The 15,922-nt window shown below is 39.1% G+C and overlaps 1 protein-coding gene across 1 annotated transcript in view; it reads right to left on the reverse strand.

Annotated features, from left to right (window-relative positions):
* REEP3 (receptor accessory protein 3) overlaps nt 1–15,922 on the reverse strand; it is a 64,289-nt gene that overhangs the window by 5,115 nt on the left and 43,252 nt on the right. The window contains exons 6-7 of the mRNA XM_011944095.1: nt 10,373–10,520; nt 712–857 (exon numbers count right to left, since the gene is read on the reverse strand). Coding sequence (XP_011799485.1) covers nt 712–857; nt 10,373–10,520 — 294 coding nt within the window. The remainder of the gene's footprint in view (nt 1–711; nt 858–10,372; nt 10,521–15,922) is intronic.

Genomic DNA, 15,922 nt, shown 5'->3' on the forward strand with positions numbered 1-15,922 from the left:
GAAGTGGGCGGATCACAAGGTCAGGAGTTCGAGACCAGCCTGACCAACATGGTGAAACCCCGTCTCTACTAAAAATATAAAAAAAAAGCTGGGCATGGTGGCACATGCCTGTAATCCCAGCACTCAGGAGGCTGAGGCAGGAGAATGGCTTGAACCCGGGAGGCAGAGGTTGCAGTGAGCCGAGATTGCGCCACTGCACTCCAGCCTGGGCAACAGAGCGAGACTCTGTCTCAACAATAAAATAAAATAAAATAAAATAAAATAAAATAAAATAAAATAAACTGCTGGCCGGGTGAGATGGCTCACGCCTGGAATCCCAGCACTTCGAGAGGCAGAAGCGAGAGGATTGCTTGAGGCCAGGTGTTGGAGACCAGCCTGGGCAACATGGTGAAACCCTGTCTACAAACAATGAAAAAATTAGCCAGGTGCGGTGGCATGTGCCTGTAGTTCCAGCTACTTGGGAGATTGAGGTGGGAGGACTGCTTCAGCCCAGGAATTTGAGGCTGCAGTGAACTGTGATTACGCCACACTGCACTCCAATTTGGCTGACAGAGCAAAAAAGCTCTATCCCCAAAAAAGTTAAAAAAAAAAAAATCATCAAACTGCTGTTCTACCATTCCAATCCTTCATTTATGGATCATTAATACCCTAAATGATAATGCAGCAGGAAAATTGTTAATCATTAAGAAAACAGCTCTACACTTAACTAACCTCTTTGCGGCCTTTGGTGGTTTTCACAGATTTCATGCTTTGTGATCTTCGAAGTCCTTTATGTGTTAACATCTCATCATCTGAATATGGCCCCTCCGCTTCCTCATCTGTTTTCTCATCTCCATCTTTCAGTGGAATTCCATAACCTAAACAAGTTGTCAAAAACAGCATGTTTTGGTAAAAGGACACCAGTCAGTGCTGGCTCTTTGCCCCATCTGTGTACAGTTCTTTGTATGGTTTGCATTTCCCCCAGTTACTCTTTTTGCATCTGGAATGTGCTCCATGCCCTTTATCATTAAGCTTTGCCTCTTGAACTATTCCAGGTGAAACTCATAATTTATTTCCTCCAGGAAATTTTCCCTATCATTCTTATTTTTACTATGCATTTTTAAAAATAATTATAAAATAATTTATTTTTGAGTAGGTAACACATCATCTTGTTAAAAAGTTCGAGACTATAAATAGATGTAGAGCAAAAAGTCTCTTCCCACCTTTTCTCCTCTTCATGCATTCAACCCAAGCATTTGTGTTTTAGTCTGTCATTTGCACTTTTGCCTTGAATTAGGAATTAAGGCTTTTCCCTTCTACGTGTCATATCTTTTGTCAAGACTGGGAATGGTAGGGTTTATTTAAGGTGTTGAGGAAGACCCCAGGGGGCTAGAACTTTGGGCAAAATAAGGTCACCGGGGGCAGGTGATGAGGATGAGGATGTTAGCTGCTGTTGCAGTTGTTGAGATAAAACTCAGCCAGGTAGGCTGCAGTACTTAGAAGTACCACAGACTATGTGACAGATATTAGTCAAACAAAATAGAATCAGGCACAGCAGTGAGAGATCATGCGAGTATGCTAGAAGGCTGTTATGTGTAGCTATAAAGACTTACTACGGGCCAATATGCAAACATCCACACAGTCAGGATGGTTATTGTCAGGAAGTATGAGAGCATCTTGAGGCTTGGCCTCAAGGCCAAAGCTCTTTCAACCCTGAAGCTGAGGTTCTCAAACTTGAGCACGCTAGAGTACCTAGAGAACCTGTTAATACAAGTTCTGACATCCCCAGAACTTCTGATCCAGGAGATTTGAGGTGGGGCTGAGAATCTGCATTTCTGACAAGTTCCCAGGTAATGCTTGTGCTCATGGTCTGTGGTCCATACTTTGAGAACCACTGCCTGAGGATGCTGGAGACAGCAAGACAGGGGCCCAAGTCTCAGGCAACCAGAGTACTAAGTAGGTTATAAACAAAGGAGTGAGATTAGAAATCCCCATGAAGTGCCTGGGCGCGGTGGCTCTTGCCTGCAATCCCAGCACATTGGGAGGCCAAGGTGGGTGGATCATGAGGTCAGGAGATTGAGACCATCCTGGCTAATACGGTGAAACCCCGCCTCTACTAAAAATACAAAAAAATTAGCCAGGCGTGGTAGCAGGCAGCTGTAGTCCCAGCTGCTCGGGAGGCTGAGGCAGGATAATGGCGTGAATCCGGGAGGCAGAATTCGCAGTGAGCTGAGATTGCGCCACTGCACTCCAGTCTGGGTGACAGAGTGAGTCTCCATCTCAAAAAAAAAGAAAAGAAAAGAAAAGAAAAGAAATCCCCATGAAGTTATAAATTCTCCTTTAACAAAGATAAGGAGCATAAATACTTAAATCTTCAGGTGAGGAGAAAGTGGAAGGACTTCCAGCTAGGTGTAGTGGCTTACACCTGTAAGTCCAGCACTTCGGGAGGCCAATGTGGGCAGATCACCTGAGGTCAGGAATTCGAGACCAGCCTGGCCAACATGGTGAAACACCCGAGTCTACTAAAAATACAGAAATTAGCTGGGTGTGGTGGCAGGAGGAGCCTGTAATCCCAGCTACTTAGGAGGCTGAGGCAGAAGAATCACTTGAACCCAGGAGGTGGAGGTTGCAGTGAACACAATGCAGAGATTGTGTCACTGCACTCCAGCTTGGGTGACAGAGCAGGACTCCGTCTCCAAAAAAAAAAAAAAAAAAAAAAAGGAGAAGGATTTCCAGGCTCAGGAGAAGGCATGGGATAGATTCCATGCATGTGATAAAAAATAAACGGCTGGGCTTGGTGGCGGCCCATGCCTGTAATGCCAGCACTTTGGGAAGTCAGGCGGATCGCTTAAGCTTAGGAGTTCGAGATCAGCCTGGGCAACATGGTGAAAAAATACAAAAATTAGCTGGGCATGGTGTTGTGCACCTGTAGTCCTAGCTACTCCAAAGGCTGAGGTGGGAGGATCACCTGAGCCTGGGGAGTCAAGGCTGCAATGAGCTGTGATCATGCCACTGCATTATAGCCTGTTTCAAAAAATATACATATTTTAAAAAATTGAATACATGTTTATTGGTCTGCTCTTCTAAGACATGAATAATTTGAGAATCACTAAGAAAACTACAAAGAGTCATGAATAAGCTTGTTACTCTCATAATAAGCAACTTGAATTGTATATTAGTCAACTATAATTTTACACTGTTAGACTTCTAGGCTAGAAGTCAGAGGAGATTTGGGAGTGGAATCAGTCATTATTTACGCCAAGATCCTTTGTTTTCTTGCGCTAGTCCAAGGAAGTGTGTGTGTTCTGGGTAGAAGAGACAGCATGCACAGAGGCACTGAGGAGAGTAGCTAGGGCTTGGGGATTGCTTAGAAGAACTGCAAGGAGGCCAGTGTGACCAGAAAGGGGATGGGTCAGTGGTCCTGGGAAAAAGCTCCTGAAGTAATATTAAGTGTGGAAAAAAAATGTACATATAGAAACAAACAAAGGAAAAACATAAATGAAACGATTATATTTCATGGAAGTGAGCTTTTAGGTATTTCTACATTTTTTCATTTTTTACTTGCCAAATTCTTATTTTTAAAAAATGTTCATTTTATAATTAAGAAAAACAAACCAGGTTTAAAGTTTAGGTTGTCATTTCTAGAGTTTTTTTTTTCTATTGATGTTGCTTATATAGTGTTCCTGATCCCAATATGGTAAAACAGAATGAGGAATCAAGGAAAAAGTCAGAAAGGAAGTAACTGTGATAAACAATTTCTCTAAGGCCACAAATGTAGCATAAGAGCACAGTTCAACAAACACAGTCCTTGCTATTTTAATTGCCTCTCATTTGGTATGGTTAGGAATTGGAATTTCATTCAAAGGCTAATTATGCATCTTATTCTTTTCTTTTTTCCTAATTCCAGCTAAAAAAAAAATCTTATTAGCTTTCTAATTACAGCTTCAGGAAAAGTGATGGATTGATTCATTACTCCAAGTATTTTTTAAATTATATTATGAATAAGGCAGTGTGCTGAATTATGAGGATACAAAGATGAAAAAGCCATAGCTGTCTTTTTCTTTTTTTTTTTTTTGAGACGGAGTCTCGCTCTGTTGCCCAGGCTGGAGTGCAGTGGCCGGATCTCAGCTCACTGCAAACTCCGCCTCCCGGGTTCACGCCATTCTCCTGCCTCAGCCTCCCGAGTAGCTGGGACTACAGGCGCCCGCCACCTCGCCCGGCTGGTTTTTGTATTTTTAGTAGAGACGGGGTTTCACCGTGTTAGCCAGGATGGTCTCGATCTCCTGACCTCGTGATCCGCCCGTCTCGGCCTCCCAAAGTGCTAGGATTACAGGCTTGAGCCACCGCGCCTGGCCAATAGCTTTTTCTACCCTCAAAAAATTTAGGGTCCAATAGGAGAAACAATGTAATGCACATTATGATACTGTAATAAATGCTATAAGCTAATGACAAGGTGCCGGGGGGGCATACAGTAAGAGAATGTAATCAGCATGGGGTGGGTTGGAAAGGGTGGGTTATGAGAGAAGGCCTTGTAGGAGGTGGTGGCTAAGCTAAATCCTCAAAGAGTCATGATTCTGTATGACTAGCACTTGATGGAGTGGGAGAACAAGGGTGGGGAGTTAATATACCATGCTATCTAGTTTGGACTTCATCAGAGAGCAATGACGCCTCTGGAGGCTTGGGGAGAGTACTGAAATGTTTTAAGCAGAAGAGTAACATGATTAGACTTGGGTTGTGTGAAATATTCTTCTTGCACTTTGGAAAACGAATCAGAAATGGATAAGGCTGAGGGCAGGAAGCCTAACTGGGGAGGTTACTTAGTATAGCAGGTCAAAAATGACAGTCCACAGAATTAGAATTTATTGGGAAATGAAATTAACAAGTTTAGGCTGGGTGCGGTGGCTCACGCCTGTAATCCCAGCACTTTGGGAGGCTGAGGCGGGTGGATGACTTGAGGCCAGTAGTTTGAGACTAGCCTGGCCAATATGGCAAAACTCCATCTCTACTTAAAAATACAAAAATTAGCTGGGTGCGATGGCACGTGCCTGTAATCCCAGCTCCTCGGGAGGCTGGGGCAGAGAATCGCTTGAACCTGGGAGGTGGAGGCTGCAGTGAGCTGAGATCGCACCACCGCACTACAGCCTGGGTGACAGAGTGAGACACCGCCTCAAAAAAAAAAAAAAAAAAGAGTTTAATTTAGCAATTTATTAACCAATGCTTGAATCAAAGAGAGTGGAGACACTAGAATCAAGTCAAATATTTTCATTAAAATATACATTTTCTGGCTGGGCTTGGTGACTCATGCCTGTAATCCTAGCACTCTGGGAAGCAGAGGTGGGAAGATCACTTGAACTGAGGAGTTCGAGACCAGCTTGGGCAACATACTGAGATCCCATCTCCATTAATATATTAAAAAAAAAAATACATTTTCTGTTTAACTTAAAACCTGAAAATGAATAACTTATTTTTTTTAAATGAAGAGTATGGCTGATTTTAAGATTAATAGGTTAATTTAAAAAACAACAACAAACGAAAAAGCTCACTACTCAGGGCTAAACACTGTTAGTTACCATTTTAGTAATACCCTTCCAAACTTTCTCTTATGTATATACATTAAACAAATTAGGTATATTAATCCATTTCATCATCTACTTATTATTGTTTTTTCCCCTACAATCTGGATACGTTTTCATATCATTAAGTATAGATTGACATTGTTATGTTTCACAGCTAATAAACCACCTTTTGCTTAATCATTTCTCCTAGGCATTTTGTTCATTCCAATATTTGTTATTATAAACAACGAGATGAACATTGTTGTACATGCATATTTGAACACTTGTCTGATTATTTCCTTATGACATATTCTTAAAAGCTTCTTGCTGAGCTAAAGGGAATAAATTATGATGATTACTACCAGATTGTCATCCAAAAGGATTATTCCATTTTAAACTCATAAAAAGTGCCTATGAGTGCTTCTCAACAGGCTTGCTGTAGTGGTTTTAAAACATGTCTACAGATTCTCTGACATTCCTCTTCCCTTCCTTTAACATTTCAGAGGCCTCTGTACTTGCCTCAACAAATCGCCACAAAACATGTGACGGAACTGATGCTGCTTCTAGGACTTCTGCAAGTTTCTCTCGGCACACTGGCCTGGGAGGCTTCAGCTGCCAGGTTAGAAATCCAACCACCCTTAGAGACCACATGGAGAGAACATAGAGGGAGATGGCTGAGAGGCTCCAACCATTCTAGCCAGCAGCTGCTTGACTCTTTTCAGCTCAGACAGCAGATGTGTGAGCTCTCTTTGAGATTATAACTCTAGCCCAGCTGCTGTCAGACCACAGCTGCAGGAGACCCTGAGCAAGAACTGCTTTGCCAAGTCAAGTCACCCCCAGATCTGTGGGCAAAATAAATGACCATGATTGTTTCAAGCTGCTGTTTTGGGGTGGCTTATTATGCAGCAATAGATAACTAGATAACTGAAACAGTTCCCAACACAGAGCACTGTTAATTAAAAACATTTTTTTTTGCCAATCTGGCAAATGAAAATTATTATTATTACTATTTTTTGATTATCTGAGGTTGAGAATCTCTTTCATATATTTCTTGACCAATTGTATTCTTTGGTAGCATTGACAATAATTGGTTTGTGAGGGTTACTGGATTGTTGAATCTGAACCTTTGCCTGTAACATATAATGGGAATATTTCTGACAGTTTGTAGTTTGTCTTTTTTATGTTTCCCCCCCATATTATAATTTTATATATTTTTATGTAGGAAAATCTCAAAAACTGTTCCATTATGGTTTCTGGTTTTGATATCATGCTTAAGAAATTTTATCTATCTTAAGATTATAAAAAAATTCACAGGGACTTCCTACTATTTAGTTTAATTTTTTTATACTTAAATCTTATCTTTTAAGAATTTATTTTGATCTAAGATTTGAGGCAGAGATATAACTTCATTCTCTACTCCATCTTCTAGCAGTCTAACAGTTATCCTAGCATCACTTATTAAATAATCTGTCTTTCCTCCACCAATTTGAAAGATTGTCTTTCTCATTTGATAGATTTCCATGTACACCTGGGTTTGTGTCTATCTAGATGATCTATTATTAACTTCTCTTCACCTATTCTGGTCCTAGAACCATACTGCTTTGTTAAAAATATGGTCAAGAAAGAAAGTTTTGATGAAAGTGTTTCCTTAGGGAAGAAAGGCTCAGAATATACACCATTTTGTAGAAAAACTGGAAACTGCGCAGCATTTATAACTCTGAACAAGTACCTTTCATAACTGAACAACTATCTTTCTCATACTGCTACCACATACTTCATATTTTTATAAAACTTAAATTCATGATTTGAAATTTAAGAACAGCAAGTCAATATTTTAAAATATTTTAGTCATAGATATAAAATTTGGTAGATGGCCAGGCGCGATGGCTCATGCCCGTAATCCCAGCACTTTGGGAAGCTGAAGTGGGCGGATCACAAGGTCAGGAGTTCGAGACCAGCCTGACCAACATGGTGAAACCCCGTCTCTACTAAAAATATAAAAATTAACCAGGCGTGGTGGCGCACACCTGTAATCCCAGATACTCAGGAAGCTAAGGCAGGAGAATCTCATGAACCTGGGAGGCGGAGGTTGCAGTGAGCCGAGATCGTGCCACTGCACACCAGCCTGGGTGACAGAGATTGATGCCGTCTCAAAAAAAAAAAAAAAAAAAAAATTGATAGGTGAGCACCATAAAAATAGTATTATGAATTTTCATATTTATAAACCTGTTTTTATTTGCCTAATTAGAACATAATTCTTAGCCAATCCTTGGGTATGATTATGAATAAACTGCTAAAAAAGGACTCTGGTCTAAGATATCTGGTCTAAATCAGCAAAATATAATACATACAGCAGACTCCATAATCAAAATCAATATACCTATTTTTTTTTTTTTTTTTTTGAGGAAGAGTCTCTCTCTGTCACTCAGGCTAGAGTGCAGTGGTGTGATCTCAGCTCACAGCAACCTTTGTCTCCTGGGTTCAAGCAATTCTCCTGCCTCAGCCTCCCGGATAGCTGGGACTACAGGCATACACAACCACATCTGGCTAATTTTTGTATTTTTAGTAGAGACATGGTCTCACCATGTTGCCCAGGCTGGTCTTGAACTCCTAACCTCAGGGAATCTGCCCACCTCGGCCTCCCAAAGCTCTGACATTACAGGTGTGAGCCACTGCACCTGACCACCTAATTTCAAATGCATATTAAGAAATACCAAGGCCAGGTGGTGTGGCACATGCCTGCAATCCCACCCAGCACTCTGGGAGGCCGAGACATGCAGACTGCTTGAGCCCAGGAGTTTGAGGCCAGTCTGGATAACATGGTGAAGCCCTGTCTCTACAAAAAATGGAAAAATTAGCAGGGAATGGTGGTGCATACCTGTAGTCCCAGCTTCTTGGGAGGCTGAGACAGGATCACTTGAACCTGGGAGGTCAAAGCTGCAGTGAGTAGAGATTGTACCACTGCACTCCAGCCTGAGTGACAGAGTGAGACCCTATTTCAAAATATATAAACAACAAAAACAAAAACAAAAAAAATAAAAAAAGGAAATGTCTACATTAGGAACTACTTTTACATTATTAATGTACTAATAAGACTGATGGTTCCTTGCTCTCAAAGGCATCGCTACCTTAATCAATGGCCAATGCTTGATCACTACCTCTTAGATAATAGTCAAAACTTTGTAAAAGTATTCATTCTTGGAAGAAAGCTCATTACTTTTTCTTTTGTTTTTTTTTCTTTTTTCCTGAGAAAGGGTCTTGCTCTATCACCTAGTCTGGAGTGCAGTGGTGTGATCATGGCTCACTGTAGCCTCGACTTCTGGGCTCAAGTGATTTTCCCATCTACCTTCCAAGTAGCTGGGTGAGTACCATCATGCTCGGCTAATAAAAAAAAATTGTTTTTGCAGAGGTATTTTTCCTTTTTAAGGAGGAACAGTTTTTTTTTTTTATTTTTCAAATTGGTTTTAATTATAAAGATGATTTTCAATCTCTCTCAAAAGAAAACTTCTTTTTTAAATAAAAAGTCAAATAGCCCTGTACCTTATGGACTTAACACATTAATAAGGAATGTCTTGAAAATCTTAGTTCTCAGCCTTGCTTTTGAATTCAAACTTTCTTATTATATGTGATAAAATGACTAAGGAACCGTGTCTAATTTATATGTATGTTTCTAAGATCATGATAGTTTTTTAAAGTTTTAGAATATATTAACTATGACATGTTCATAATTTATACTAGAATATGCCTACAAGTTAGCTCTTGAACTAGAATATGTAATTTCAACACATTTTCCATGGGAGTAATCTTATTTTTAAATTGAGTCATCTTTTATCACGTGCTTAAAATTTTTAATCTGTGAGTCAATATCCTTATTTGTCCACAGCACTTACAGTAAAGAGTGTTCAACTATAAAACTCTTTAGATGTCAGTGCACAGTTTGAGTAGAAAGAGTATTTATTACAGGTTAGAACTAGTGCTGGTGGTAAGAAGGTATTGGTAACCACACCTACAGCTTCTAAAAATTAATGACAGCAAAAAAGCCTACTTTGTTAGGCAGATGATCTCCAGAATCAGCAAAAGGCAAGTACTAATCTTTTTATTTTTTTCCCGAGACAAAGTCTCACTCTGTTGCCCAGGCTGGAGTGCAGTGGCATCATCTCAGCTCACTGCAACCTCCACCTCCAGGGTTCAAGCAATTCTCCTGCCTCAGCCTCCCAAGTAGCTGGGATCACAGGCATGTGCCACCATGCCCAGCTAATTTTTTTTGTATTGTTAGTAGAGATGGAGTTTCATCATGTTAGCCAGGCTGGTCTTGAACTCCTAACCTCGTGATCCACTCGCCTCAGCCTCCCAAAACGCTGGGATTTACAGTGTGAGCCACTGCACCCAGCCTGAGCCACTGCGCCTGGCCTAGCAAGTACTAATTTAGAAAAAATTCAGAGGAAAAGAACTATGATTAAATGTAAAAGTAAAAAATACAAGCTTAGAAGTAAATTTTTTCTACCTAAATTCAGATAGTTATCATGTATCATTTTAGTATCCACAAGCCCAATTATGGAAGAATCATATATATATATACACTTTATATATAATTTTACAGTAAGTTCCAGGATCCATGTGCAGAATGTGCAGGTTTGTTACATAGGTATACATGTGCCATGGTGGTTTGCTGCATCCATCAACCCATCATCCAGGTTTTAAGCCCCGCATACATTAGGTATTTGTCCTAATGCTCTCCCTCCTCTCCTTGTCTCCCACCCCCTGACAGGCCCCAGTGTGTGTTGTTCCCCTCCCTGTGTCCATGTAAAAGAACCATATATTAAAACAAACAAGCACACCTGCTGATTCACCAGGGGCTGGTTTACTTTTCTTTTTTGCTTCTGGTAGAGGTTGGTATGGTCTTTGTCCCACAGGCTCATCACCTTGGACAGCTGTTAAATCATGCATACTGAAGCTTCTTAAACGTTCAGTTATTGCTCCTTGGCTCTATTTAATACAGAAGTGATAGATCCAAGAAAAAAAATATTTAGTATGCTTACATTTAACTATCCCTGAACATTTTATTAAGATAACTTCAGAAAAGCTAAAAGAATTGTACAATGAACACCCAATATTGTTTACATTTTGCGGTATCTCCTTTCTCACATATCTACCTTCTATCCATCCATGAATTCATTTTATTTTTTCATGCATTTCAAAGTAACTTGTAGACATCAGTACATTTCACCCCAAACATTTCAGCATCATATTTAATTTTAAAATGTAAAAGATGTATGATGGGCTTACCCTCAGAGTAAACAGCATCTATAATGTTGCTGTCTCCTAAAACTAGCACTTTGGGGCTTAAACTTTAAAATTTAGGGCAACTTCTAATTAATTTATTAATTAATATTTATTTATTTAGAGACAGAGTCTCACTCTTTTGCCCAGGCTGGAGTGCAGTGGCACGATCTTGGCAACTGCAACCTCTGCCTCCCAGGTTCAAGCGTTTCTCTTGCCTCAGTCTCCTGAGTAGCTAGGATTACAGGCATGTGGCACCACATCCAGCTAATTTTTGTATTTTTAACAGAGATGGGGTTTTGTCATGTTGGCTAGGCTGGTCTTGAGCTCCTGACCTCAGGGGATCCTCCTGCCTTGGCCTCCCAAAGTGCTGAGATTATAGATGTGAGCCACTACGCCCGGCCAAGGGCAACTTTTTAAAGTAAAAGAGACATGACATTGTTTTAAAGCTAAGGGAAGTCAGGACTGGTAATGGCTCTTTCTAGAACAAGTTAGAAACCTGTAAGAGCCAAAGAATCTTGAATACAAAATGACAGTCAATTAGTGAATTAACTATCTGGCAAGACATATCTACTACTCTACATTTGACTTTAAGTCCTTTCCCTTAACAATATGGCAGATACTAGGCACAGGTGGGTATTTAAATTGAAATTAAGTAAAGTTAAATAAATACAATGTTTACTTCTTTTAATTGCACTAGCCACTTTTCAAATGTTCAATAGCTGCATGTGGCTATGGATGGTGCAGATACAGAACATTTCCACCACGGCAGCACTGAAAGAGACATTTTCTGAACTGTTCATATATAACTACACTTCCCCTCCTAAAGTATAAAGCTTTGTAAAAGCAAAAAAAGAAAAAAAAATTCTAAATTTACCTACTTTAAATTTGCATAGCATATAGATGAGTCACTTCTTATTTATAGCTAGATTAAAAATATTCTTCTAAGGGGGTTTTTATACTTATTATTTCTTCTTTTCACACATATGAATTTATGATTTCCTCTAGTTACAGTGTTACCATAGAAACTAATCCATAATGCTTCATCTCTAAATTTCAAAGTCAAAGGTGCTACAAACATTTGGACATTACTATTAACTTGTATTTTACACTCAAGAAAAAGGTCTTAATTTATGAGTCTTGATTCAGTTACTTTGAGTTAATAATACATTATGTCAAAACCAAATGCCATTTCCATATCCCACTTGAGCTGTTTATTTCTACCATATTTTTGAATTGTGATATGAAATCATTAAAGGTCTTTATTCTCAATAAAAATAATTGGATTTCACACATTTAAAAAACATTTGTGGCATGGTCTAATTTATTATACTTGCTTCCTCCTTATTAGATATCATTTACTTATCAAATAGATGACAGAAGACTCTAGAGACATACTACAAGGAAGTGACCAGTGTTCATCTGAAACAGATGCCTTGTTTCTCAGAAATGTCATTCTCTTTATTTCATCTTCGTAGTTATGTGCCCTCTCTCAGCAATTCCTGATTTCTTTATCTACTGCCACACAGATGACAAATGACATGCATGTCCATGATACCCTTTACTCAATTCACATGCAATTTCCAAGGCTGGCTATAATTCCCAAACCCTCCCACTCAAGAAGGTACATTTCAGGATACAAATGACTCAAAGTATAACAGAATCAGTCTAGTTTTATAATTGTATCATCCCCAAACTTTGGTATGTTTAACAAGCATAATCAACAAATCTCTTGGGATATACCTCACAAATGAATGCACATAATACTGTTACTTCTACTGTTGTGATAGGTATATTTTGCCTCCAGAGCAAGACTTTTAAGACATTAGAGGAGAGGGACAAATCTTAGGCTTCTTCTATTCTCCCGGTATGCTACTGATATTGAACATGTAATAAGTAAACTAAATACTTTTTTATGTCCCTTCTATTTCATTACTCTTGACTGTTAAAGAGTTCTCCATAGATGGCAGCATGTTTTAATGTAAACACTGTAGGTTTTATGCAGAGGTTTGGCAGCAAACCACAGGTATGGCTACAGGCTTCTCCATGGGTAGACTATACCACCCACCAAGGGTTGCTTCAGGTTTAGATTAAACATGAGCAAGGCAAGGCCCAACCTTGAGGTATCTGGGTGATCTCTCTACAGGCTGGATTTAAATTTAGCTCTTGAGTAACCAATGCTACCATTATCAATACCCAAGTATTATCAACCTCTTCAAGGCTTTCAGGAAAGCCAGGTACTGTAGGGAAAAGCAAAAAGAGAATATGAGCCCTCTTTGAGAACCTCCAACACTTTAACAGCCATTATCACCTTTTTTATGGGCCTAGAATAAAACTAATATAAGAGAGAAATTGGTGCAGTATTGTGGACTTTGAAAACATTATATAAATTACAAGTATCCAATGTAACCAGTTTAAAGGATGGTTATAATTATAAAGTAATCACTTCTGAAGGCCACCTTATTCCTTCCAGTTTTTACATCTTCAACACAAAAACTCCAGTAATAAAGGAACTATGTTTGCTATATTAATGGTAAGTGGAGACATCTTCCCTCTACCCCAGAATTCTATATCACATGCATAATATGGTTGCAAGTGTGCAGTATGGCTATAAGTAGGCAGGGAAAAACGCAAAACTAACAACAGTACAATGTTTAGGCAGATGGGATGGGTGACTTCTTTTCTTTTTTAAAATATTGTCTTTAATATTACAAAATTAGTCAATATGTGGTATACTATAAGAATTTCTGATCCATTTCTCACCCATGTTTCCTGTATCTAATGCTTTAATCCCATCAGTAAAAGAAAAATGGTCTATTTTTGAGGTCACAAATAGAACATTACAGTCACTTGTAAATAACAATGTTAAAAGGTATTGGTTTTGTTTAAATAAATAATGCTTTGTGTATCTATTTTCTTCTATTTAATTTATATAATGTTAAGACAAAAGTATAAGAAAAATGACAAAAGGACCGGTGCAGTGGCTCACGCCTGCAATTCCAACATTTCGGGAGGCCAAGGTGGGAGGATCACGTGAGGCCAGGAGTTTGAGGCCTTAGTTAGCTGTGATCACAACTCTGCACTCCAGTCTGGGTGATAAAGTGAGACCCTGTTTCTAAAAAAGGAAAGAAGAAAGACAGACAGAAAGAAAGAAAGAGAGAGAGAAAGAGAGAGAACGAAAGAGAGAGAAAAAGAAAGAAAGAAGAAAGAAAGAAAGAAAGAAAGAAAGAAAGAAAGAAAGAAAAAGAAAGAAGGAAGGAAGAAAAGTTCTAGTCTAGTCTGCTGTATGGAAACAGTGGTCTTAGTCAGTAAAGAGGAAAGGCAGGATTACCATTCACAAGATAATTCCATATCTCAGCACTTTAGTTCCTATTCTCTGCAGAATTGTCTGTACTCTGTGTATGTTAAAATTGATCCTAACAAAGTAACAGAGATTATGATGAAAATGTAAAAGTCAAAGTAATTAAGTATTCTGTAGAATATTTTACACATTGAAACTGATCATCATGAGTAGAATTGTTCCTGAACCATCTGAACTTCAGGTGGCACTGAATTCTCAGGGTTTGGATTTAGATGGGCCCAAATATGCGTCGGTAAGAAACTGAAAATACTGCAGGGACCGACTGGGCAGGAGGGCTGGGTCCAGAGCTAGCACACTCAGGCTCTGGAAGGGATTCTTCAGCTGAGAAGCAGCTCCCCACACTGGCTCCACAGAGAGCTCATTTACATCCAAGGGCACTAGGACATCTGAATGTCTACTCAAGTATCTAAGCACATGGTTGGCATCCATAAAAAGGGACCCTGCATGTATGAGTAATTCCAATTTCTTCACACTCAAATAATGCTGTCTTTGTTTAAATACTTCATTTCCTGGTTAAACACTACATTAAAATTACTATATTTTGTTTTTGTTTTTTTTTTTTTTTTTAGACAGCGTCTCGCTCTGTCGCCCAGGCTGGAGTGCAGTGGCCGGATCTCAGCTCACTGCAAGCTCCACCTCCCAGGTTTACGCCATTCTCCTGCCTCAGCCTCCCGAGCAGCTGGGACTACAGGCACCCGCCACCTCGCCCGGCTAGTTTTTTGTATTTTTTTAGTAGAGACGGGGTTTCACCATGTTAGCCAGGATGGTCTCAATCTCCTGACCTCGTGATCCGCCTGTCTCGGCCTCCCAAAGTGCTGGGATTACAGGCTTGAGCCACCGCGCCCGGCCTATTTTGTTTTAAATAAGGAGAATTTATTATGTTTATCAGCACCTTTGTATAAAACCTTCAATTTACTTTCTTCACATTTTAAATCACAGATTCAAAAGCATATAACCAGCAATGCTTTATAATCTTACAAGCACAAAACATTCTTTTACAGAATAATTCTTATTATACTATTCAGTAAACAATAGTCACTAAGCTCTATTTCTTGTTGATCCTTGACGTTACATTATAATTGCAGATAAGGTTAGTTCCTAGTTTTTAGGGAAATCTCATTTCCCTATGCACATTCAGCAATTAATCTGATCAAGCCCAGAATGGAATTGACTGCATTTGCATTAGGTGAATAAAATATTTTAGTGTGTTTAAGATTAAAGCAATACGTATTTATTGAAGAACACTGATAACATGGAGAACAATTTTAAAAAGGAAGGAAAAATTATTTCTAACCTATCACTAAAACTACTTATACATATTTATATATTCTCTTGAGTTTTTTCTGAGTCATCATACTTTTAGAGCAGTTTCTCAACTTAACACTCTTGCTATTTTTCGTTAGATAATTTTTTGTTGTGGGGAACGTCCTGTGCTTTGTAGAATATTAAGCAGCATCCCTGACCTTTCTTTACTGACTAGATACCAGTAGCAGCCCCCTCTCAGTGGTGACAACCTAAAATGTCCCATGGTAAGGGCAGGGGCACAAAATTGCCTCTAGTTGAGAACCACTGTTTTAGAGATATAAGGGGTTTTAGAAATCATATTTCACCGCTTTGTTTTACAAGTGAGAAAAATTAATACTTAGATCAATGCAGATGATTTGTCCAAAATCTCATGGCTAATCTGTAGCGGAATCAACACTAGAAAAAATCCAGATTAACTCAATTGCTGTAGCATTCAATTTTT

This window comes from Colobus angolensis, unplaced genomic scaffold (genome assembly GCF_000951035.1).
Source record: "Colobus angolensis palliatus isolate OR3802 unplaced genomic scaffold, Cang.pa_1.0 Scaffold226, whole genome shotgun sequence".
Lineage (NCBI taxonomy): Eukaryota > Metazoa > Chordata > Mammalia > Primates > Cercopithecidae > Colobus > Colobus angolensis.